Source organism: Apaloderma vittatum, unplaced genomic scaffold (assembly GCF_000703405.1).
Source record: "Apaloderma vittatum isolate BGI_N311 unplaced genomic scaffold, ASM70340v1 scaffold18532, whole genome shotgun sequence".
In the NCBI taxonomy this organism is placed as follows: Eukaryota; Metazoa; Chordata; class Aves; order Trogoniformes; family Trogonidae; genus Apaloderma; species Apaloderma vittatum.
Window position 1 is genome coordinate 1,430 of NW_009702129.1, and position 25,298 is coordinate 26,727.

General features: G+C 40.1%; 1 protein-coding gene across 2 annotated transcripts; it reads left to right on the top strand.

The window, feature by feature from the left end:
- The first annotated feature begins 1,069 nt into the window (after positions 1-1,069).
- On the top strand, positions 1,070-20,922 carry PAK2 (p21 protein (Cdc42/Rac)-activated kinase 2). Of its 2 annotated transcripts, none has more exons than XM_009879435.1 (14): positions 1,070-1,256; positions 6,813-6,913; positions 7,442-7,592; positions 8,451-8,488; positions 8,828-8,935; positions 10,126-10,258; positions 10,817-10,880; positions 12,126-12,174; positions 14,178-14,290; positions 14,769-14,886; positions 16,707-16,806; positions 19,406-19,602; positions 20,169-20,306; positions 20,836-20,922. In XM_009879435.1, exons 1-14 carry the CDS (start codon positions 1,070-1,072, stop codon positions 20,920-20,922), a joined length of 1,584 nt encoding a protein of 527 aa, XP_009877737.1. The 2 variants fall into 2 exon arrangements, with proteins under 2 accessions (XP_009877737.1, XP_009877738.1); XM_009879436.1 differs by having other exon boundaries at positions 8,451-8,482.
- Positions 20,923-25,298: the final 4,376 nt, after the last annotated feature.

Sequence of the window (25,298 nt, forward strand, 5' to 3'; positions counted from 1 at the left end):
ATCTGTTTCCCAAACTGGTGTGAGAGGAGGAGGAGGTCAACGCAGAGATGTGTTGTCTCCCGTTTCAAAGAGGTAGCTCATCATTTGAACAATTGGAGGAATGAGGGGCATATTTGTTATTCAGCTGTCATCAAGAAGTTCTGTAAATCTTTCTTTGTGCTATAGAGAGGCTGCCTGTTTCTTGGTGATCAGAGAAAAATCTCCAGGATATTATGGGAAAGGAGGAAAAGCCAGTGCAGATTTTCTTGGATGTGCACTGTGTCATGTCGATGCTTTATTGTACTGTGTGTTTAGCACTAGCAGCTATTTATTTGTGATCATGCTCATGTTTTTAAGGACTTGATTGTGGTAGTAGTATATATTCTTTTTACAAATGAAGAAAGTATGGCACAAAGTGGTGGAACAATGCAAGTCCTTGTTCGGAGGTGGGATGCATCCAGTGGATCTTATTCCTCTGATCTCTAATGTAGTCTGCGTAATTTGAGTAGAGATATTCTTAACAGAACTTAATGTGGACAGTGTGCTGAATTATTACTTAAAAATACAAGCTATTCTTTTTTCTTCAAGATCTTGTCTGATAACTGGCAAGAAGGAAAGCATCTAAGGCTTTTAAAGATATTTAACCGTAGAGCATGATGCTCTTTGGGCTACAGCAATCCCTAAGAGATGTTATACCTATGCCCTTACATGTAGTATCCTTCCCACATACTCAGCCTTTGTGTGAATAGTTAGTGAACCCGATCTGGGAACTAGTTCACATTATAACGGACTGTTGTTTTTGACTGGGTTAATTTTTGTCAATGGAGAAGTTCCTCACTCCATCTCAAAAATGCTGCTGCTGGCACAAATGAATGGGTGGCCCAGAAGTGGAATTGAGGAAGGGATCAGGTTTTTTTGGTGGAGACATCATTGTCTGCTTGTACAGTGCTTGTGTTCCTCAGAGCTTAACTCACACCTTTCCCAGCTGGCCGGTGGAAGAAAGAAACGCTACATTTATGTGTTCTTTACTCCCTTCTTATGTTAAAACAAATACTTCTTATTTCAGTGCTTTCACTAGCTATTGAAAACCATGTCTGACAACGGAGAACTGGAAGACAAGCCGCCAGCTCCTCCTGTCCGGATGAGCAGTGTTATCTTCAGTTCAGGGGTCAAAGACCAGTTGTCTGTCAACCACAGTTTGAAACCCCTGCCCTCTGTACCTGAAGAGAGAAAACCTAGGAATAAAATCATCTCCATATTCTCTAGCACTGAAAAAGGTAAGATGGTTCCGTTTTCCAAGGTTATTACTTGTATTCCGTCACTCTTGTAAATTTTGATAGTACTTTAGAGTCCATCCTGTCCAAGTGTGGGGGACTGGAAGAGGTGTTGAAAGTTGGATACGTGCTTTCAGTGAGCTGAGATGTTCTTTCTGTTTGCACTAGGATGTTTGTAGATGAAATGCTAACTAAGAAAAATTACATAGCTCACTGAGGATATCCACCACATTTTGTTTCTTATGTTTGCTACCCAGTTTGAAGTAATACATTTCCAAACAACCCTAATAAATGTGATTCCTGAGTATCATATTACTTACCATTTTGCAATGCTAAATGCAGGTTTGTAGTTTAAACTGAACGTCCAGCTGTTTAGCCAGTTACTTTATGCTGATTCACATTTATGTGATTTCTTTGAGAGAAAAGATAGTAGAGAAAGAGTGAGAAGGATACAGTGTGCATGAAGGAAAATTGAGAAAAATTAAGTCCTGTCTAACTGCACTGTTAGAATTAATTATTAGTGGGGGAAAAATCTGGATTGCTGTAAACAAGAATTATTTTTAAGAAAAAAATTGCTGTAATAACACTAGACTATATTTGTGCTTTGTTTCTGTTTTCTGTGTGTGTGTACAGCACTGGAGCCCTGTTCATGGTTCTCAAAGATGTCTGTATCTGTGTAAAACAAAGTAATGCATAGATAGAAATATCTTCTAACATCTGGTACAGTAAAACTGTGCAGTGACTTATAAGCCTGGCCTGAAACTGCTGTGCATTTTATTAATCTCTACCATATAGCATTTTTATGATTACTATTAAGATGCACAAAGGGAAGACCCTGCTGCTCTTAAAGTCTTCTAGTTCTGCCCTTGGCTTCCTGCGCCTCATGGCTGATGTGCTGGGCAGGACTGGTTCAGTCATGCCGGCACAGGTTTGACTGTTTCAGGCGACTCTGCTTCTCTGGTTATTTGTTTGCTTGGCTAAGTATTTTCCCCAGGGCTGGTTTTTACTCTTGCTCAGTTGTGTGAGCAGTCCCTCTGCAGCCATGCCTCACCCCAGAGACAAACGCTAGAGGCGAGCTTCCCTGTATTTGGAAGATCTGTCTTCCCATGATCTGGCAAAAGTGTCTGCTCTCAACAGTGGGTGTGTCTTCCTTTTTGGAGGATGGAAGGATTTGGCCAGTGTAGCTTTTGGAAGCAGAATAGTTATTTCACAAGGTCAATTATTGTGAAATAACTGTCCATGGATGGATTACAGCAATAGATGTGGTGGTCCTTTTTTACTGGCATAAGTAAGCCTTAAAGAGGTGAGCCAGTAAGGAGAACATGAGCAGCTACTACAGGTTGTGGCAGCACCCCAAGAGAGAGGCTCCAGGCCTCTGCTGTTGGTGAAGGTGATGGTCCTGGCTGCTGTTCGCTATTCAGCATCAGTGCAGTGCCACGTGTCTGGAGCAGGTTCTAGCTTAGCCCTTCAAGTCTACAGAAAATGGTGTTTTACCGTTATATCGTTGGTCGTGCAAGGAAATGCCTAGAAATAGTTGTGGCAAGTGCTGCAAGAAAATCTTGTGAAAGGATCAAGTCTGTCCATCTGCAGACTAGGAGAACGGTTTAGGAGCTGGGACGGCGCTTGTCATTGTGCTGTTGCATTGATCATTAGTCAGAGTGTTTGTAGCCCTTTTTTACAGACGGGGATGTAATAAAGTAGAACATAAAGCCCACATGAAGAAAGATTTCCCTTGCTTTGAATTAGTAATACTGTCTAAGACTTGTTTGTGATGTGAAATGAATTGAATTCAAGTGGGTACAACACAGATGGAGAGCTTTGGGACATTTTATAGTGCCTTTACTTCTCCTTGGATGTCTTCTTTTTCCATCCTGATGGTGGGTTTGTTTGTTGCTGAAATGGCCAGGGAGGTGATTGAAGACTTGACAAAAGTTGTATTAGCTTATCTGAAATTGCTTTGGAGTCCCATTGCCTAACCTTATTCAGACCACTCTGTAAATACTGACATGTACCAAATTTATGGAAATTAATCTACATACTTGTTTAACTTGTATACAAACTAAAAATAGAAGCAATAATTTCTGCTGAGGAATGTACATTTTGGAGGAAATGGTGTAAGTTTGTTTTCTAGCTGTTAAAAAGTACTTAAAGCAATGTCATTCTGAAAAAAAAGCAGCTTTTACTGCATGGCAAGATCATGTGGTTAGGGAAAATGGTAATTCAGTTCCTTAAGCTAAGTAATTCAAAGTTTTATTTTTTTAATTTGGAAAAAAATTGTCGATTGGGTGACCCACATCAAGGATAAGGTGAACATCCAAATAAATGGTTTTGGTCCTGAAGACGGCAAAACAGGATGTCAAATCTAGGCAGAATGTAAATTGACACAGTGACTTTCTGGCACTGAAGCAATAGTCAAATGTTAGTTGTTTCTTTTTTCATTAGCGTAGATGAGGTGCACCAGCATCAGAAATGCCCATTTAAATACTTTTTTTTAGCTTTCTGAGTGGATTAAAAAAATGTATTGGAACTATATGCAAAATAATCTGTCAGCCTGGGGTAGAAATATTTTCATGGAAAAAATTTGTCCAGCCAGGGCAACAAAAATTACAAATTGCTACAAAAATGGTAAATTCTCCTTTTCAGAAAAGGAAGGGATGCCTTACCAGGAGATGTACAGTGCTACTGCAAACAGACCTGTTGCTGGATAACGTGCTTTGGCTTTGTGCTGCTGATCTCTGTCTGCGTGATCTTGCAAGGTCCCTCCTTGACAGCTTCATCTTCCCCACCTCCCTGGGTCCTCACTGGGGAGGTGGTGTCCTTCGGACATCTGCTGCAGACAGTGGGCTTTAGCAAATGCAGTTTCTGCCCCAAGTCTGAGCTAGTGCTGTGCTGAGACAACAGTAAGAGTTTGAAGAGGTTATTTAATAACTTAATCATGGAGATGTTTTTTCCCCTAGTTCCATTGTTTAGCATAAATGAAGTGATAGTCATCTTTTTACTAGATTATATAATTGCCACGAATTTCCTTGACTAGGCTTTTGAAGTCAAATGAACCTGCATGTGTTTTTGGAAAGCTTTAAAATAGTCCCCTAAACCAAGAAGGGATTGTCTTTGGGCAGAACTTATTAAAGGAGGGGCTGTGGGGCATTGCCCAGGACCAGGGATGGTGCAGGAGATGTGCTCAAGACTGATGGCTAAGGACACGTTTCATTGTGGCTTCAGCTGCAACTCAGGAACTCAAAGTGCAGCGTTAGGGAATGGTGGGAATTGAGGGATGTGCAACAACGGGTTTGTGATGCAGGAGGGCATGTGAAGTACCTTAGTGATGCCTTGCTGAGTGCCTGTGGCTTCATTCAGGGAAGAGTCTAATTGTATTTGATGCACTTTCGTAATCAGCTGATTCAGCTATATGCTCTGTAAGCCCACAGAAATTTTAATCAGACAGAGTAATTTTCCAATTTACAGAATCCTTCTAAAGGGCCTACCTATGTCTTACCCCTCTCAGGAACAGCGTGAATATGTGCTGCTGTCTCTGCAGGGCAAACAGACCACATGACAGATTCACTTACTGTTTGAAATGAGCATTGACTTTGATTCCTATTTAAGCACAGAACTGTGATGCAAACATCATCAAGAAGCTGAAAAGCAGCGTGACCTCACAGTGGCCTTATTTGCAGAGCCCCGAGTATGTCCTGCCAACACATGACTTGTGAAGACTTGCCTCTTTACTGAAGCTCACTGCTTACGTTTGTTTGAAGTGGTGCTCTGATCTGCTGTTCCTTTGAGCAGAGGACTGATTTTTAGTCTGCTTGCCTGGTCTGCTAAGATCTGTGTATTTTTGGAAGGAGTAGGTTTATTTGTGCAACATGTGCTAGAGGATTTGAGCACTATCTCTTGTTCCCTACATGTCATGTGCTCCCTCAGGAACCTACCTTCCTGAGGAATAGAACTTTTTTTTTCTTTTTTTTCAGTATTTTTTTTCCCACTTGCTTTTACATAAACAATGCCAAGAGGTTGGGAAGAAACAGTGCTTTCCTTAAAGGTTCTCGCATTAAGCAAGTTTCTCCTGTCCTGTGACTGAGTGATGTTAATGAGAACATCTGACAGTCCATTTGCTTTTTGGCTCTGATCTATGTAGCCATATGAAAGATATCCTGTTTATAATAGCTGTGTCTTTCCACTGCATTGTTCAGCTGGAGGCAGCCCACATGGCTTTTCATTTGTAAGTATTGTCCTCGGCTCGCCGTCCTTCCTCTCTGGGCAGTGTGAGGGGATTTCAGATGGATTCTCTGGCTCTGAGCAGCAGGATCTATGCTTGCCTCATGTCCAGTAACTTTTTACCCTGTCATAATGAACAGGGTGCTGTTTTAGCTGTTCTTTTTCTGTACTGAAATTATACAACTTTTAAGATGAATTTGAAAACAAAGCAAAAAGCCTCTTTTTTTGGCATACAAACATAAAATGGTAATCAAGTTAGATTGCAAAATGGTGTGCTGCTTTCCTTTGTGGTTGTGAGCACTGTGGCATTCTTGCAGGCTTCATGCATGCTATAATAAATGCAGCTGATTCAGCTGTATGCTCTGTAAGCCCACAGGAATTCCCAGGATTACACATGCAGTTTTCTTGGTATCAGGTTAGATACGCTCTACAGTGCATCACCAGGCCTCAGCCTTTGAGCAGAGGATGGTGAGGTGAGGCCTTGAGCATCATCTTTCTACCTGGAGAGCGAACGCTAACTACACTGCTCTGGCAGGGAAGGAAAGGTGGGCTCAGGCTTTTTTGCAAGAACACAAAAACAGATTCCTGAAACCTTTCACCTTAACTTTTTCTGAGTAAAGGGAAGAGAATGTATTTTTATATTTAGAGTTAACTACAAATTGTTTCCCATTTTTATTTCTTTTCTCTTTGTCAGAAAAAATAACAAAAACACAAACCCCAAGCCCCAGGCGTGATAAAACATCTTATAAATGTAATTGAATCTAAGTTGGATTCTGCACATGGTCCTTCTCATTATCTGTTCATGTTTCTGGTACTTATTATGCTTGCTTCCCCACCTTTTAATTTAAATTAGGTAATTGCTCTGAGGCTATAAACCCTTATCTTCATCACAGGAAGTCCTACTTTGCATTAATTAGCTTGAATTGAAGCAGTGAGGCAACTGAGTTTTAACTGTCTTTAGGGTGAACTTGAGGTTGAACTGAAGTTATCTTAGGTGTTGTTTTTAATCAGTATTAAAATGTGCTTTTTTGCCTTGTAAACGTTTCCTATGTTTGGATTTCATGTGCTCAGCAGAGCTTCTTGCACTCTGATGTTCTTAATCTCTTATTTTCTTGCTACCATAGTATTAATTATTTGAATGGAAATAGTTGATTATTATATGAAGTCTATATCAACTTGAAAATACCAAATCACTGTGCTCCGTATGTAAACGCTTCCATCCAGTAAACAGAATAATGGTTACGTTAATCCAAACTGTTGTAATGCTTCGATTGATTGTATTAAATGGAGACAATATGACTTGAAGTCATGGCTCAGTAGATCTTTGAATATCTTTTTCAGGAAGCAAGAAGAAGGAAAAGGAAAGACCAGAAATCTCCCCACCATCAGATTTTGAGCATACCATCCATGTTGGCTTTGATGCTGTTACAGGCGAGTTCACTGTAAGTATACCTGCCTTGGAGTTGCTCAGAAAACAGCTGTGTGTCAGTGCTGTAATGAAGCCATTACGGATGTTTTAGAATAAAGTGCAAGTCAGTCCTAGTTTTTATCAAAGGAGTAATTTTACTATGTGTTTATACAGCATGCAGAGTAATGAGACTGTGACCTGTTAGTACTTCTGCAGTGTAAATGTCAGATCTGATGCTTTGTATTGCCTGGGAGAGCCTTCCCTGAGAATCCCTCTTCAGTTTACTTTCATTAGTGGGTAACACTGGTTCTGTTGAGCTCTTATATTCCCATTCCTCACATCTGGCTTAATACACCTGAAAGAGGAGTGGTGTCATGTTTGTAGAGTGATTTGTGTTGCGTCACCTATGCACATAGGGCTCCCTATTAAAACCCCATCCTGCTTGTTCGTATATTTAGCGCTGTGCATGTTAGGCTTTTTATAGAGGAAAGAAGTTTTTTCAGCTTCTTAAAAATCTTTAGAATATGAGAAGGACGCTTAAAATAGCCTGCTTTTTTTTCAGGGAATGCCAGAGCAATGGGCTCGGTTGCTTCAGACCTCAAATATTACAAAGCTAGAACAAAAGAAAAACCCCCAGGCGGTACTAGATGTGCTGAAATTCTATGACTCCAAAGACACAGCAAAACAGAAGTATCTGAGTTTTTCCGCTCCAGGTGAGATTCAAGTGTGTGCAAGACGTATTGAAGCGTAGTTGGCTATTTGGAACACAGTCTTCCTCTACTGCAGAATAATAAATCAGATTCAAATACTGAAAGAGCAGGCTACTTTTCAATGAACAAATATTTGAAGGTGGATTTCAGCTTACTGGAAAGTGATGTTGTCCAGTTAATTTCTTGTTTTAAATGGAGAGGGGAAGAAATGGCACCGGGTAACTCAAAATAACAGCCAAATTTACTTGAATGGGCTGTGTTTATGAAGCTGGGGCTCTGAAACTGTGATTAACTGGTTTCGTGTTGGAGACCTAGCTCCTTGTGCCTGTGGCCAAAAATCTGTGGACTTGATGTCACCATGTAGTGACATCAAAGATGCCAAATAAGTTGTGGCTCCTAGATCTGGCACCATATGGGGGCACCGAGAGAGTGACCGTCCTACAAACAGATGTAGTTTTGTCCAGTTTTCTTCCAAATTATTTCTGAAAATATCTTAGTAATAAAGCTTTGTAATATTCTCATCCTTTAATCAAGATACTGCTAAGGGAACAGAAATACCTGTTTGATTCTGATTTCACACGTCAGTAAGACAGTATATAAGTTTGATGAGCAGTGCTCAATTTCTAAAATGGTGTGTGGGTGCTGAAGTGAGGTGAAGAGCAAGCTGGGAAATGAGTGGGGAGGAGTTTAGAATCTAACAGCTTCCTTCTGTGTGGTCTTGAGTTTCTCTCATTTGCGACTATGAAATTTTGCTTTTGGAGAGATGAAAAAGATCTCCAAAGCAGCCTGTGTTTTTACTCTGTAAAGCTCACTTTTTATTACTTTTCTGATGATACGTATTCTGCTATTTGTCCTATTTAGAAAAAGATGGTTTCCCTTCAGGAACGCCAACCGTGAGTGTATTTACTCTTCTTTGTATATTTTTAGGTGCATATAAGTTCAGGTCTTCTGTATTTGTTATATGCTGAATCTTGCAGTATAAAAAAAATGAAGTAGTTTTGGAAACAAAAACATAAAGCGGGAGACCAACAAAACATATTTCATTGAAACAATAGTATTTGAGTCTCATAATAAAGTGTAATAGGGTACTTAAACCACTCAACCTTTTCTATTGACATCAGTAAGAATTCTTCTATCTCAATGTGAAAAAATGGAAAAAAGCAAACTCAAAAGTCTTTAACACTGTGAGGGAGACAACTTCAATTTATTTTCTTTTTTTAACTTTGGTAAAAATGTAGACCAATGCCAAAGGTTCAGAACCATCAACAGCTGTGGCAGATGATGATGAGGATGATGAAGAAGCTCCTCCTCCTGTTATTGCTCCACGGCCAGATCACACAAAATCGGTGAGCAGCTCTAAAATTTACAGTGCAGGCCTGCATTTCTTAGTATTGCAGAACTACTTCTACTCTGCTTTCTTGCAAAGTGTTATATGTAAGTTTTTAGGGAAAATTTTTGGGTTTTGAGTCTGCTAAGAAAATGCCTAATTTCTGCATATCAGTTGGAACAGAAGTCTTGAATTTAATGCTGATTTGTTTGTCAGCTTGTGTTGAAGGTATCCAGTTATACTTATCCTTCAACCCAACATGCAACCAGGAGGCTTTTTAGCCCTAAAAAACTATAGCTAGTTTCTGTAATTGTGCACAGTACAGTCGTACAAGTGTATTTTATATATTTTTATTTTATTGCAGTGTGATAGCCTCATGAGATATACTACCTAAAGACAATTCAACCTTAAGATTTGAAAGCTTATTTCACTTGCAAAGTCATGAGCATTGCTTGAAAAGTTAAATGCTTAAGAAGTTGTTCACTAAATCTTAGTGTAGCCATCCTGAACCACACACCTTGTTGATAATGTCACAGTGACCCCACTTACTCCAGCTTATTCTTTTTACTGTGGTAGGTATACATTTTGCTGCTCTGTTGCCCACTTATTTTCACTCCAGGAGTGCAAATGTGAACATGTTTATTTGTCAAGTGACATTGTTTTATAATTGCACACTCTGGGTATGTAGACCTATGAAACGTGACAGGTCTACAGTTTGAGATTTCTGGAGTAGCTGCATATGTCTATGAACAGCTCAGAAGGAAACTAAATAAAGCTCCTTGAAAATCTCCTAAACTGAGGGCAACAGGGAAATTTCTGATAGTCTTATGCTTGTTTTCATGGCAAACCATGAATCTTTTTCCTTTGGATCTTAATAGTAGTTAATCTGACTATTAAATAATGATTTCTGTTAACTAGTGCAAGTTATAAAGAATAAGCAGGTAGAAAACGGACAAAATGTCTGTCTGTGGAAGGTGGAGTCAATCTAGCATCCACTCTGTTCAGGAGGTGTCTGAGTCTGTCCTTCAGAGGTCAGTAAGGTTGCCAGCATCTTGACTTAGTGGACTTTGATGTTTCTCAGCTCTAATTTCTACCTCCAGCCTCTTAGGCAGAATGCTACTTTAGGGATATTTAAAGAACTGTGGTTGTTTTCAACTGAAGGTCAACGATTGCAAAGAAAATGCTCAGGGAAATGGTCTCTCTTGACAGATTTATACACGGTCTGTGATTGACCCCATCCCTGCACCAGCCAGTGACACTTCTGTTGACAGTGTGTCAAAATCAGGTGATAAGCAAAAAAAGAAGGCCAAGATGTCAGATGAAGAGATCATGGAAAAACTGCGTAAGTGTTTTTTTGTTTCAGATAACAAAGGCTTTAGGACTGGGGGAGGAATATTAAGTTTTCGCCCTTGTTCATATTTTTTAGATAAGGGTTGTGTGAATCCTGTGCTTGAGTGGCTTTGTGTCGGTAGCTGAGAGGGCTGCATTTAGAAGTTTTGCTAATTTATATGCTTCATAGTCCTATTGAGTAAAAAAAATCGTAGAACAGTTTTCTTGTATTGAAGTTCAGTTGTGATAGCACGATCTGCATGTGTAATACAATCATAATAACACAAAATATTTTCTGCTGTTTCTTGTTCCGTAATCATAACCTCATATTGGGTTTTGCTACAGGGAAGACTGTAGCATGATCTATCTCCTTAAGAGCATAACCTAGTCTATTGATTGTCTGAAGTTGGCCATTTGTGACTGGAACTGAATGGGGAAGCTTTGGCTGTTCATGCATCAGCCATTCAGCCATTGTTACTTGAACTTGACTCACTCTTGGAGGTATCTTGGCTGGACCAGCTCTACTAAAAGAGGACAGCTGGAATGAACTTTTTTTATTATTATTTTTTAGGCACTATTGTGAGCATAGGAGATCCCAAGAAAAAATACACCAGATATGAAAAAATCGGGCAGGGGTAAGTGATCACCTCAACTATTATTCCCAGAGAGGCAGTGTTAAAAGCAGTGAACTGTTCTCTATCTTACAGTCACGTAGCCACCACTCACTGAAGGAGGAAGAAATGCTGGCAGTATTAAGCAGTTACAAACAGACGGTGAAGACTTTATACAGTGATGAAGTGTTGATTGTGTCTTTTAATGCAAAAGTGTAGCTCTGCAATTTCTCTGTGGGTGTATCTAGTCCTGTCCCAGTAAGATATGTTAATCTGTTTTCATGGAATTGTAGAATTGTTTTGTTTAGAAAAGGCCTTTAAGATCATTGAGTCTAACCATTAACCTAACACTGCAAAGCCCACCACTAAATCAGCAACACCCCCAGGTGTCCAGCAACACCCCCAAGGGCTTTTCTGCTGGGCAGGTTTTCAACCACTCCGCCCTACACCTATGGTGTTGTCTGGGGTTGTCGTGGCCCAAGTGCAGGACCTGGCCCTTGGCTGTGTTGAACCTCATACAACTGGCCTCAGCCCATTGATCCAGCCTGTCCAGGTCCCTCGGTAGAGTCTTCTCACTCTGAAACAGATCAGGACTCCCACCCAGCTTTGTGTTATCTGCGAACTTACTGAGGGTGCACTCAAACCCCTCATCCAGATCATTGATAAAGATAGGAAACAGAAGTGGCTCCAGTACTGAGCCCTGGGGAACACCACTTGTGACTGGTTTTGTAGTATGACTGCTGAATAGCATGAAGGCTTTCTGTGTGCTAAGCTAACAATACTGCCTGGACTAAGTTATTCTTTTAGTGGTCCTCTGAATTGTTCTGAGAAAAAAGTGTATGCAAATTCTAGCTTTGATTATATATATAGGTACACACATATAAGCCTGACTCCTACTGTATACTTTCCAAATTAGGTCTCTGTGTGTTTGTGGGCAGGCTTCCTCTGGAGGAAAGTTAAAAGTAATACCTTCTCCAGAAAGGGCTGCCCAGCTTGTCTGATCCTAGGGAGCAGCACAAGTTCTGGGGGCTTAGGGAGCCTGAGCACAGGGGGCATAGATGGTGTTGGAAGAGAGCATATTTGAGATTAGTTTATGTGAACTGACTAGCATTTCTGTCATATCACTTTTTTTTAGTAACCTTCTTTTTGACAGAGCTCTTGCAATGTCGAAAGCTGACACAGTTTTGTTTCTGATTCGTCTGTTCACGTGTGTGTTTGTTACACAGAGAGATGCAACTGGCTGTAGTGTGTTTTTCTTCTTCTTCACAGGGCTTCAGGTACAGTTTTCACAGCTATTGATGTGGCAACAGGGCAGGAGGTAAGACTTATGGATGTAGTACAATGAAAATACTTTCTCTGTATAAATATTCTTTCTGTAGGTTGCCAAAATTATTTGACTGATTTTTTTTCTGTGGCTGCCATCTCTGCTCTGACCTCTCAGAATAATTTTTGTCACAGTCATTTGTTAACAGTGAATGCCTCGTTCTGTAGTAATCAGATGATGAAAGCTAAAAAGTCTTGTCTTTCCAGTGAAAAGCAGAGAGAGTGAGGTGTTCCAGAAATGAATTTTGAAAATAGTTTATCCTTTAAGGTTTGCTGTCAATGGTGTCCTGCATTTTCAGAAATAGAACTTTGTTTAGTGTTTGCACCCTTGTTCTCTAGTGCTATCTCAGTTGAGGTGATGATTACCCCTATCTGTATGGAAACTGCTTGCCTCATGCAATTCTTTTGTGAAGTTGTAATGCCTTCTCCACATCCTGCTCTTTGCTTTTACTCCTTGTTGTCTCCAAAGCCTCTTGGTAAAATTGATGACATCAGCAATAACTCTGCATGCTTGTCATCCAGTGGTCATCTCTATTCCCATGACTAAAATTTGAGGAATTATTTGCTTCTCTTTAAATTCAGATTTCCTTGATTTTCCTTTAAATATCTCCAAGTAGCCATTCCTTAGGTCACTGATAATTAACTCCCCTTTCAACAGTAACCCACACTCACCAGTACTGTAGTGGAGCACCACATCTTGATAAAATGCAAGCCTTGCAAACATCTCAGTATGTTGTCTCTTAATTTACTTTCTACATACTACAGTGCTTCATGTCCTCTTACTGACTGCAGAGGGAACTTCGTAGTCCAGTTCCTTTTTTTATACCTCCTCTGCATCTTGTCAGGCACGTTGGTTGGTTGCAGTTGCTTGGTTGCAGTTTTCATGCATTAAAGGGGTGCAATACTCCGGCTTCCACAGTGCTTAATGTCTGAGGATAGAATTGAGTCTGTTCAGAGGTAAGAAGATGTGGCCAAAAGAGGATGGGGTTTTTTTTGCTGTTTTCAGTGGAAGGTGTAGAGAATATGGAGCTAGACTCCTCTTAGAGCTTCACAATGACAGGACATAAAATTTTTTTTTCCCTCACAGTCAGCATGATTAAACATTGGACAGGAGCCCAGAGAGGTTGTGGAATATTTGCTTGTTGAGATCTCCATTCAAAACTCAGTTGCACAAGACCCTTAGCAACCTGCTCCATGTTGGCTGTACTCAAAGCAAGGGACTAGACTGGATGACTTCCAGAGGTCCCCTCCAGTCTTAGTTGTTTTGTGGTACTGTGCCACAAGTTACCTTCTTTTAAAGCCCTTGATAACGATTGTTTCTACAAGATTATTTTGGTTCTTGTGTTTGGTTTTGGACTCCTGGGTAGGTTATGTTGTAATACTCCAAACTGCCTCCTCAAAGTGATGTAGCCAACATAACTGGGATATTCTCCATTTTAAAGACTGGAATATCTGCTCTAGTTAGCTAATTTCCTGGACAAGGTAGGTCTTTATCCACTCTTCTCTCTCTGGGATAGTTCATTGGCTTAATTATTTTGAGAGGAAGCCTCTCAGCATTCTGTATACCCAAACACTAATTTGGTCAGAATACAGAAAAATGAATTGCCATACCTCGCATTGGAAAGCTTATCCTTTCTCTCTTAGTTGCTACATGATTCTTTTTTTGCTTTAGACCTGTTCATACTAAGTTGGTGGAGTATCTTCTTATCCCTTTAATGTTTCAGACCAGCTGTCTGTTCTGGCCTTTGCTATTGCTCATAGAGCTTTTCAGCTGCAAGAGGATGATGTTGGCTATGGGTGCAACTTGCATGCTCTTCAAATTGCATTCTTTTAAGTTGTATGCTAATGATTAAATAACTTGCCAGCTGCAAGATGTGCTAAACTCTTTTAATCCTGTTACAGAGTTTCTTCTAACTTTTCACTGTATTAAGAATCGCCAGAAAATTTTGATACTCAAGTTTGAGTGATTGCTGTGTTATTTTGTTTTGTCCTATTCAGGTTGCTATTAAACAGATAAACCTGCAGAAACAGCCCAAAAAGGAGTTGATTATTAATGAGATCTTGGTGATGAAGGAGCTAAAGAACCCAAACATAGTCAACTTCCTGGACAGGTAAATGCAGACAGCTGGCCAATTCCTTCATCCCCAAGAGTTTCAAAAGGCTATAACTTGATATACTTACACAGACCTGTATTTCCAGTACCTAAGGGTCTTATAAGCAAGTGAGACTTAGACTGTCATCTGAGAAAAAAAAAGTCATCTGTTACAGGGAGTGGTCTTGATAATTCAGTAAGGTTTCTTCTGTAATGAATGCATTGCTACATGTGGTTGGGGACCAGTGGTGGACAAGAGCACAGCTGAAACAATGCTTGTGTTGTGCATGAGATATGTAGGGTGTTATCCTGACCATTTAGGCAATAAGAAGCACGCAGCTTTTATTGTCAGCATTATATTTCAGGCTGCCTTCCAGAGATGACTTTCGTTACTGTTTGCCTTGAAGTACTTACGAATCATTTCTCTTACCAGTCGTTTTTTTCGGTTCTCGATCTCTTAATGGCAAATGGGCATGCTTTTCATTTTCTGTTTGTAGTTACCTCGTAGGAGATGAATTGTTTGTGGTGATGGAGTATCTAGCTGGAGGCTCACTAACAGATGTGGTCACAGAAACATGTATGGATGAGGCACAAATTGCTGCTGTTTGCAGAGAGGTAAGTATTGTAGTTGATTGGTAGAAGAATGAAGGTGCACTCTATTCCCCTAAGTTTTATGGTACACTTGGGACAAATTGCAACAATTATTGGAGCCATTGAGTTAGGAAGAATGAATGATACTGAGAGCAGAAATCAATATTAAAATTACAGAAAATAACAAAATGAGTTTCATTCGGAAAATTGAGGATTTGCAAGTTGTGACGCTTAGGAATGTTAGGTGATGGATCAAATAAAGATTTTGGGTTTGGTACCCGGGTTGCCTAGTTCTGCTGACAGTGTTAATAGGAAGTTGTTAATAATGTGGACCAAAGTTCAAGGAAGAGCAATGAAGAATTTTAGCAGCTGGAAAGAATACATCTTTTAACTTGGAGTAATGACGAATATTCAAAGGCATGAAAAAGAAAGCTGAATATTCATGTATAGGTAACGTAGAAGGTAGAGATGTGAACATACTTTTAAAATAGAAGAAAAAAGCTTTGGAGCATTTTCCAGAAGAAAGAAGGCAACTGTGTTTGCTTGGAGTATGAAAGTGGGATCTGATGAAGCAGGAATACTTCTAAGAAACATATACTAAAATAAAGATGAATTCAATGCATTTTATTAGTTTTGTAGTGTGTGAAATCTGTGACAGTTAAGCTTGCTTTATGGATTTCATAGAAAAACAGTTCTACGGAAGGTTATAGTTAGAATAATTTTAAGATTGCAGTAAGACTTCAAATGGAAGAGTTTAAAAATATTTGATTTCACAGCTTATCAGTGCTTTCTGTCCTGAATCAGAGTGCCAGCATCCAGTTCAGTCTTGATTCATTATAGCAGAAGAAGTAATTGTATTATTTACTGTCCAGGAGAAACTGGACTTCACTGTCCAGAGAAACTCAGTCTTTTAAAAACGCAATTTGACTACATCAGGGTGACGTCCACCTTTGATGACTCATGGAAAGGGAGGGGATGGAGAGCAAACTTGTACATGAACGTGTATGTACAGGTAGTGGTTTCCAGAGAAACCGGAGCTGGAAGCCAAAAACCGAAAGTAACTATTTACTGTAACAGTAATTAGCTTTTCTGAGGGAAAAGTCTAACATCTAACTATTGTACTTCATCAAAACTCTGCTGCACACTGTGTTAGATATGCTTCATTCTGCAAATCATTGCCACTTTGCTAAAGCAAATGAAGACATAGAAAACTCACCGGGGACTTCATTCATGCCAAGTTGCAAATGGTGAATGTTCTGCTTATATAAAAAGAGAAAAATCTTGCTTTTCTTTTTTTTGCCTTTTCTCAAATAGCAAAAGTAAATTTTATTATGTTTTTAGGCAGAAACTTAGTGTGAAAGGTTTTAATCTAAAACCAATGCAAACTCCCTGTTAGTGACTTTCATAATGAAGGTGTTTTACAGCCTTCACTGTAGGGTAAGTTGCATGCATGTTGAGAATGAAGTCTCACCGGTTCATCTTAGTGAGACTTTGGGATAAACAGCTCTCACTTAAACCTTTATCCTTTATTCTGTAAAATATGTGGGTTCTACCAAAATTAACGTCTAGGATTTTTGGGAACATCTTGGATGATGAGTTTAATTTATGGGTTTGTTAAGATAGCAGAGAAACTCCATGGTTAAATGATTTTTGACCCAGTGAGATCTGGAGAGGATTTCTTAGAACAAGAGCTTCCTCTGCTGGTTATTTTAAATAATACCTATTATATCTTTGAACTCAGAACTTAAAGGTGTATGCATTGCTTTTGAATTTGTGTTTGCATACACAGATTGTGTTTCGATATGCTGAAATTGTGTTTTGTTTTGTTTTTTTCGCCCATCCAGTGCTTGCAAGCCCTTGAGTTCCTGCATGCCAACCAGGTCATCCACAGGGACATTAAGAGTGACAATGTGCTGTTAGGAATGGATGGATCAGTTAAACTGAGTGAGTAGCAGACTCCCTTTCCCAGTACACTTTGACTTGTAAAGGGTAAATCAGTAGAAGGAGAGTTGACAGGGAAATTTTAAATTAATTTTTCTTGACAATGAATAATAAAAATTCATTCTGTATTATAGAATGTATAACTCGAAAGTAGCAGGTATTGAAATTCTGAGAGCCCTAAGACTTAAGGCTGTGAACGTGTTAGGCTGGAAGGATGTTGAAACAAACCTTTTGCCACATGAATATGTTGGTAAATATGAAGTAACTAGCACCATACAGTGAAGCAAAGATGTGAATGATTGCAAGAGAAAAGTTGTGGCTAACTGCCATTGCTTTGTTAGTCTCTTCAGGTTGTCATAACTTGCTTTTTATGTTTTGCCCCTTTCATTAGAAAGTCACTAACAAGAAAATTGTACATTATTAACCATTTATATTGCAGTCTAGTCTTATGCTGCGCCTGTACTGAGTCTCCTTTTCTTGGACTGAAAGTGTAACACTTTCATTAATATAATCATGAAATGACAAAAGAAACTACTTGCTTTTCAGGTAATTGTTATGCATGCATGGACTTGTGTACAGTAAGTTAGTTTCTGGTGTGTGTAAACATGTGTGGCAGTAAAAAATGTAAAACCACTTGAAGAAGCTGTCAGGACCTTTGCGAGGGAGGTGCATTATCTGACTTCTCGGTATGTAGGAATGTGCAAAGCATAAAGTGACCAAAGAGTTCTGGGGTGGTGTTTTTGCAGTTGTGTAGGAATTTGAGATGCCATGAAAATGTATCTCAGCAATATTCCTTAATCTAGGTGGTTTGCAGTCTCATAGTATTTATGAGATGGAGTGTGAAGAAAGATTATAAGCAACCCCATTTAGTCACCAGCGTTGTTGGGTGCACTGCTTGCTCGCAGAGGAGGTTTTATTTCTTGTTAAGGGTGTGATGCGTTTGTGTACAAAGTATGTGGATTCAAAGGCTGAAGATTAGTGAAATGTTAAAGTAGAGAAGGTGGCTGAGAAGAGTTAGCTGGAGAAGGCTCAAAAATGTAAGAGCTGCCAAAGCAAAGCAGAGTGGCGAAAGGACAGGGTTAGCAGTCTATGTAAAGAAATACTGACCCCAGGAGACTGGGGGAAGATGATGAAGAAAGAGATGCAGAAGAAAACAGGAGTCAGCTGTAAAAATATCCTATGTGAAGGGGAAGTATTGAAATTGGTGTTGGGACTAGCACTTCTTTGGCTGTGTGATTATAGAGCTTGTAGCACTTATTCAGGGTGGAAGAAGTTGCACCTTCTTTTCAAGCTTCTTCCCTTCTCTTGGGGGGTCTGGCTTCTGGGAGATTGGTAGCAGGAGGAGTAAGTGATACTGATAGTCTGCCTGTCACCACTACATACCTACACACTAGTGATTGGTGAAACGAGGTTCTACATCTTGCCTGTCTTTTTTCTCCTTGCTGGTGGCATGGTGCTGAAGGCCTCGGTAGGTCAGGAGATGTGCACTGCTGCTGCTTCTCTGGTGTGTTCTTTGAAATAAGCTGAGTTGAGTAAAGGCCAAAAGTGCTGGTGAGGAACTTGGTGACTCCTATAGGTTAGATTTGTTTGTTTGTTTGTTTCTTTGGGGTTTTTTGGTTAGTTTTTTTGTTTCTGAAGACAGCATTTTGACAATCAGGATGGGGATAGTTCTTTGTTAAATTATCCTCTTGGTACAACTTAGTGCTTTCATGATTGTGGCTCTTTTGTTAGCACTGCTTGGCATAATGCTTTCAAAATCAACTCAAAATTTTAAATTCTCTCTCTTTCTCTTTCTCTTTCTCTCTCTCTTTCTCAAACTTAGTGTCAATGATAAGGTAATATCTGTCTCCTGCCTTAACTGTGTTCTTATTGATGCTTTACATGCCTGGGAAGTGAGAGTGCTGCAGCTGGATAAAGTAACATGATGGGACATGCATTGCTGCTGCACCTGAAGGCTATAGGAATAGGTGACTTTTCTCGTTTTCTTCAGTGTGGTTGTTCTCTTCAGTAGTTACCTTGTGGAAAGGTTTGTTTGTCCAGGTTCCTTCTTCTGAGTGGGGTAGCACTTCACTTATCTGAAGCTTTGTTTCCATGTCTCTGTTAGCTGTAGTACTTGTATTTGATGGCCAAATCGCTGTGAAATGTTGAACTCAATAGCTGCACAAATAAATGTGTTTAGCAGGGCACAAGCCATGGTTTGTAGATTGTTTTTTTCCTAGTTCAAGCTGTATAATACCATGTGCCTTCTGTATTCTGCTCGATTACTTTTTTTGGCTGTTACCAGTCTAGGACTCTTGGAGAGCTAGGCAAAATACTGTTGTTCTGTAGGGTAATATTTGTGTCCCTTTTCTAGAGGACAAAAAGCCTTATCTTCATTCCATGGAATTTTGCCCTGCTTAAACACCCTCAGGTTTTGTATCTATCTTGCACGTTGAATTTTGTCATATGGAGAATTTAGGGCAGGGGGAACGATACCTTCCCCCCCGCAAGTCCCTCAAGTATAGAGGAGTAAAATTTTTGTGTAGCAATAGAGAAGTCTTCTAGGAAGCCTGCTTGCTTGAGGTGCACCGATTTAACTTCTTAAAATTCTGTTATCCTACAGCCGACTTTGGTTTCTGTGCTCAGATCACTCCAGAGCAGAGCAAGCGCAGCACTATGGTTGGAACTCCTTACTGGATGGCTCCTGAAGTGGTCACACGTAAAGCATATGGCCCCAAAGTGGATATCTGGTCTCTGGGCATCATGGCTATTGAGATGGTGGAAGGGGAACCCCCATACCTCAATGAAAACCCCCTGAGGGTAAGAAGGCTAGATGTGGCCAGAACTATTTGCCAGTGTTTACTATATAAACATTTTCAGTAATTGTTCATTAATGGTATCTACATTAACAGAAAGTGGAACAAAAAAATCCAGCAAGCTTCATCAGTGCAAGAAAAGTCTTCCAAAAGGAAGACAGCTGTCTTGAATTTGTAGTCAGCCCTACTCTGATTTTTTTTTTTTTTTTATGTTTAGGAGATGAATATCTGCTTGTAATTAAAACATTGGATTTCAAACTCAGTCTTCTATGATAGTTTAGGGAAAGTAAATCCATTAGGTTATGAAAAATACTGTGTGTGTCAGAATCTGGTATTTTCTTTGCCAAGATAAGTATCTGTTGCCAAAAGATTTTGAACACTTTCTTGTTGCTAGCAAGAGTAGATCATGACTGCCTGAAATTGTGACACTTTTACAGATTTTCATCTCATCAGGGAGAGAAGTAGGCTGCAGAACCCTTTCTTATCTAGACTAATAGATTACTTCTAGGTGGGTCTGGCTGGCCTCTTTTAAAGATTAGGCTTGGTTTTACAATATTCCTCATTTTACAGGCTTTATATCTGATAGCAACTAACGGCACACCAGAGCTACAGAACCCTGAAAAACTGTCCCCAATATTCCGGGATTTCTTGAACAGATGTTTGGAGATGGATGTAGAGAAAAGAGGTTCAGCTAAAGAATTGCTACAGGTGAGTCAGCTGCTTCTCACAGTCTGAGATACAGATGCTACGACTAAGGTCAGCACATGATAAACTGCACTGTAGACTGGCACTCTCTTTTTTGAGTTTTCTTTTGAGGACTCTAGTGGAAAGCAGTTGGTAGGAACTAGAGTTTTCAAATACTGATAGCGTACTCTGAAGTCTTTCCATCAGTAAGCTGTTCCATCATTCTACTACTGCTAAATGCTAAAGCATCCAGCATTTCATGAACTAGTTATAATGGAGCCATTGAAGTGTGCGGAATGGTACCGAGAGAATATTTTTTGAGCAGAAAACCTCTTTCTAATGAATTATTGAAAAAGGAAAGGCGTAGGCTCTTTTGGGACAAGGAGGAATGATTATCAGGCTCTGTATCTGCCCCTGCAGGAGCTGGACATTGCTAGCATTTGTATTGCTTTTCAAATCTCAGAGTGAAAAGGCCTGTGGAAGATATATGGCTTTTATTGGCTTTTTAAACCATGTCTTTCACTCATTTACTGTGTTTCTGTTTTCTTGGCAGCATCCCTTCTTGAAACTGGCCAAACCTCTGTCTAGCTTGACGCCACTGATTTTGGCAGCCAAAGAAGCAATGAAGAGTAACCGCTAACATTACTGCCGCAGCCTTCATCCTTTTTTTTGTTTGTTTGTATTTTACAAATCTTTCTAATATATGAAATTGTTACACTTCTGGGGGGAGGGGAAGGGATCTTGTTGGGGGGTGGGGTGGGCAGTGGAAAACGTCTGCAAAAGGGAAGAAACTTATCCAGAAGACACCCAGAAAAAGTTGTGGTGACTCTAGCAATCTGTGTCTGGGGTCCAGAAGGAATTGAGGACTGAATTGCTGGCCTTTTTTTTCTCTTTCCTCCCAGACAGTCCAGAAATGCCACTCACTGTGCCTGGGGTTTTAAGACTTTTTAACGACTTCACTGTAACAGCTCCCATTCATTGTACCCGTCTGGGTACTTTCAATACTTGAATGACAGATTCAAGCTTTCAGAGAGCAGTACTAATTTTACCTGCTGATCTCTTTCACTCTTCCTTCTACCTGTTTACTTTTAAATTGCTCTAGGTAAGCTTCCATATGACTAGCTTCATGGCAAGTGTGACAGATCTGAAGGTACATCTTGCCCCTCATTTCTTTTATGGATTAGCAGTCACTGTACTGTAAAATTGACAACTTGGCTACTTAAGAAATCATAATGTATTCAGATGTTTTTCACTTCTTAAGATGAGAGGAGATAGGAGAAAGAGAAGTTTTCAACTGTTTCTCGTATGCCTGTGCTCTGCGGACTTTTAATCAAAGATGTGGCCTCTTCGTAGAATCTTAATGATTGGTCAAGTCTTTGGATGTCAGTTTATGGATATGTAGGTAGGGGTCAGATGTTTTATTTATGATCAAATGATCAGCTATAGTCAGGGCAAGAAAAAAGTTCCAGCTGTCTTCCTGTCTGCTCTTTTTTTTCCCCGTTAGACTTGCTGGCCAGAAGCTTAAAGGATAATGTGCTTTGTGTGGTAGATGATTCAAAAACATGTAGCTGTGCTCTGACTTGGGCTTTGGAAGTTATGCTGGTGCCTTTGACTGTTTTTATTTTACATTTGCCTTCTTTGTATCAAATACATTTTTGTATATGTTGTAATTTTTCCCCAAGCAAATAATGCATCAACTTATGGAGTTGTCAGAGTTTAAGTATTAGAGCTATTTTTTGCAATTTTGTATGTGCTCCATTTGTACTAATGAAACCGGAAGAACAAATAATCAGGTGTGAGGACACTGAAGATACAGGATTTTTTAAATATGATTCAAACAGAAGATTATGAACACCTGGAAATGCCAAAGCACTGTTCTGAAAATCTGAAAGCTGAAAGGGGAGAACAGTGCCGTCAGATGTTCCTGCGGCTTATTTGCCTGGCTGTTTCGAGGCTGAGGAGATGGGATGTGTCACACCGATCCTTTCTCACTAAAGACCAGCTAGAATGGCGGAAGTCAAACGTTCAATGCAAGAAAAAGTGCCTCCCTCCGAAGGACAGTGAGGAACTTGAGGGGTTGAGTTCTTGGGGTGTTACCAGTGGCGAGTGTAGAAGAGCCTGTGCCTCTGGATTCTTCTAGCGCTACAGTCTATGTATTTGAATTTTCCCAACAGTTTAACGAAGAGCCAACTGTTATAACATTGTGCCAAATGCTTCTGTGAAAGAACCACCATTACTTTAATGGGATTTTATTGCATTCGCAGTGGGGCAGGACCCGGGACAGATAGGGTTATAGTTGAGTATGAGCAGAGGACCCTGAATAAAACTGTTTTGCACAATTTTTACAAATGTTGCTGGCAGAAGATAGAAGTAATTTTCCGATAATTTCAGTATTTGTACAGTGATAGAGATAACTATGTTTTGGGGACTGGTAGCTGACATATGACAAACCCAGCTTCCAGCTGAGAGTGGCTGGCAAGAACAGCAAAGGCTTTTCTTTCTAATGATGGAGGGGAAATGGGACTAGGGTCTCACAGCATTTGCTGCTGCGACTCACTGGCTTTCAGGAATTGGTGTGGTACCAACAAGGTGCCTTGTTCTGTCAGGTGCTGCATTATCGCAGTTCAGCTTCCATTCTGCTCTCGCCTGGTAGTAAAAATTCACATTGGGTAAATTATGTTAACTGCTCCATCACAGAAATAAATTCCTCTAGCTGTAAGTTTAAGAATAATTACGGTTTAAATTCAAGGCAGTGTCTCATTTCAGGCAAGGAAATCTAGATGCATTTCCCAGGCAAAATGTATTACGAGCCATGGATGCTGTAAGCACTGCAATGGCGACGCCCCTGGTTTGAATGCATCTGGCTCCCTGATCAAAGTAGTGAGGAGGCTTGGCTGAAAAATAAAACCTGTCGTACCGATGATTCCCTCTTTGTCCGTTGCTGGCAATGGACTTTGTGAAGCTCCCTGTGCCAGAATTAAACTGGGAATTTTTCTTTGTTTCTTCTTCCTCTTTTTTTCATTTTCTTTCGATGGCACAATCTAGACAGTAAGATAACTTGTGGTAAATCTACATTCTTTGAACTAGAAGCGCAAGAAATCATAAGTAATTTTAACTTATTAGTTTGCTTTTATTGATGAATGAGAATGGTTTATAATGTGTTACAAAATTGTCCAAATTAGTCTACTTATGACATGATTTCCAAACTTTAAGCCATCTTAGTACACAAAATTTGGCCCAGTCCAGAAGTTACCAAAACATATCTCAGAGCTTGCTGCGTGATCTGGAGAGATGTTTAGCTCTGAGGTTGAGAAGTGTCCTCGTCTCCCCTTCCCCACGCTGCAGCTTTATTGTTATGTGGTGAGGTTTCTCACCCCCAGCTACCAGTAATCAGGGTCAGAGATGTGGCTCTCCTCTGGCCAGCTCCAAGAAGGTTGTTGTGCTGTGCTTTTGTGTCTTAGTGGTGTTGCTTTTCTAACGATGTCAGCTGGATATGTCTGCAAGATTAAAAAATGCAAGCTGTGGGTTTTTTCCCCTGATGGGAGCCAGTTAGTGTCCTTAAGACTCGCTGCAGGGCTGTTCATCTCTGCTGTATCACTAGGACAGACAGAGACCAGCCAGAGTTCAAGCAGATGATGATAAGGGAAGGATTGCATTTGGAAATGTTGGGTTTCCCATATGTCTTGCACTCTTTTGGGTGCCAGCATAAGATCCTGAGTCCGAATCAAATACGCATGTGATATGTACAAAGTGTAACGTACAAAGGTGTGGTTAGTTGGGTGTATGGAGCTGGGCAGCTTATGGCTGAGATGCAAGCGTGTGGAGAATGTGCAAGTCCTGGGATTTTCTTGTATAATAAACCAGACTTCTCATTAAAAGCAACCATGGCCCTGGGAATGTGCACTTTGACCTGCCTTAGGTGTTGACTAGTTGTAGGCTTCCCCCACCAGCTCTCCAGTGTAGCGAGGTGCAAAGGTTTGGCTAGAGCAGATCGGAGAGGCTGGGTCCCTTTCTTAGAGGAGATGATGGTGGACTGGAGAGAGAGCTAGGAGGTTGTTAGGGATCTCTCGAGTTGGAGTTGAATAAATAAATCTCTGGTCCATTTTTTCCGTCTGTTCCTCATGCTGTCAATGGAAATGGAAGTAGGTGCAAGCTTTCTTTTTATTTTTTTAAACTGTCTTCAGATTTTAATGTTGCCTTTTGTGTAATTTAATCCCATTATGTTATTTAATTGTTACTGCAATATTAACTACTGTATTTGTTGACTTTGTTCTTTTCAGGGCTAGAAATAAACTTTAAAAAAAATTTGTTGTTTTTTTTCCCCCTTCCCTATCTGAGTTTTACAGTTTCTAAGACAAAAGCAGCTGAAAAGAGTTGATGTTTAGATGTCTTAATGGGATTAACAGAATGTATGTGTTTGCAGTTAAGGTTCTTAAAAATGCTTTAATTGTGATGAATATCACTTTATGCTATACTAGCATATCTGTTTCTTTTAAAATTTGATTACTCATCAGTGTCTGTACCAGCCTTGTGATAACTGCAAGCTTTCCTTGCTGCAGTATGCTCCAGACAGACAGTTATGCCTTCTGTAAAATGCTTCAGATCACTGGCAGGAGGAGAGCAGCTCTGAAGCACCCGTTTCACCCACCATGGAAGAGAGATCCTCTGTTCTTGTGAATGGAGTGAAGCAAAGACCAGATTAGTTGGCTGTGAGGTAGCCTTTTGGTAGTGACTGGGGTGGGACTGATGGGCCAGTAAACTGCAGTTGTGACAATATGATGATGTTCCAATAACTATTCTGAACAAGACTGCTTTATTGCACTGTGAATATCATAGAATCATAGAATGGCCTAGGCTGGAAGGGACCTTAGAGATCATTTTAATGCAGCCTCCCTGTCTCCAGGGACGCCGCCTCTCGACTAGATCAGGCAGCACATGGGGACTGAACAGGAATCTAACCAGCAACCTTGGTGTTGTTAGTGCCACGCACAACTGACTGAGCTAACCAGCCCCCTA

Excerpts from the sequence above, each read along its gene's own strand:
- PAK2 (XM_009879435.1), top strand. The coding sequence starts at position 1,070 with ATGTCTGACAACGGAGAACTGGAAGACAAGCCGCCAGCTCCTCCTGTC. Across the intron at positions 6,914-7,441 it reads CTGTTACAGGCGAGTTCACT|GGAATGCCAGAGCAATGGGC; the intron begins GTAAGTATACCT and ends CTTTTTTTTCAG. Across the intron at positions 12,175-14,177 it reads ATGTGGCAACAGGGCAGGAG|GTTGCTATTAAACAGATAAA; the intron begins GTAAGACTTATG and ends TGTCCTATTCAG.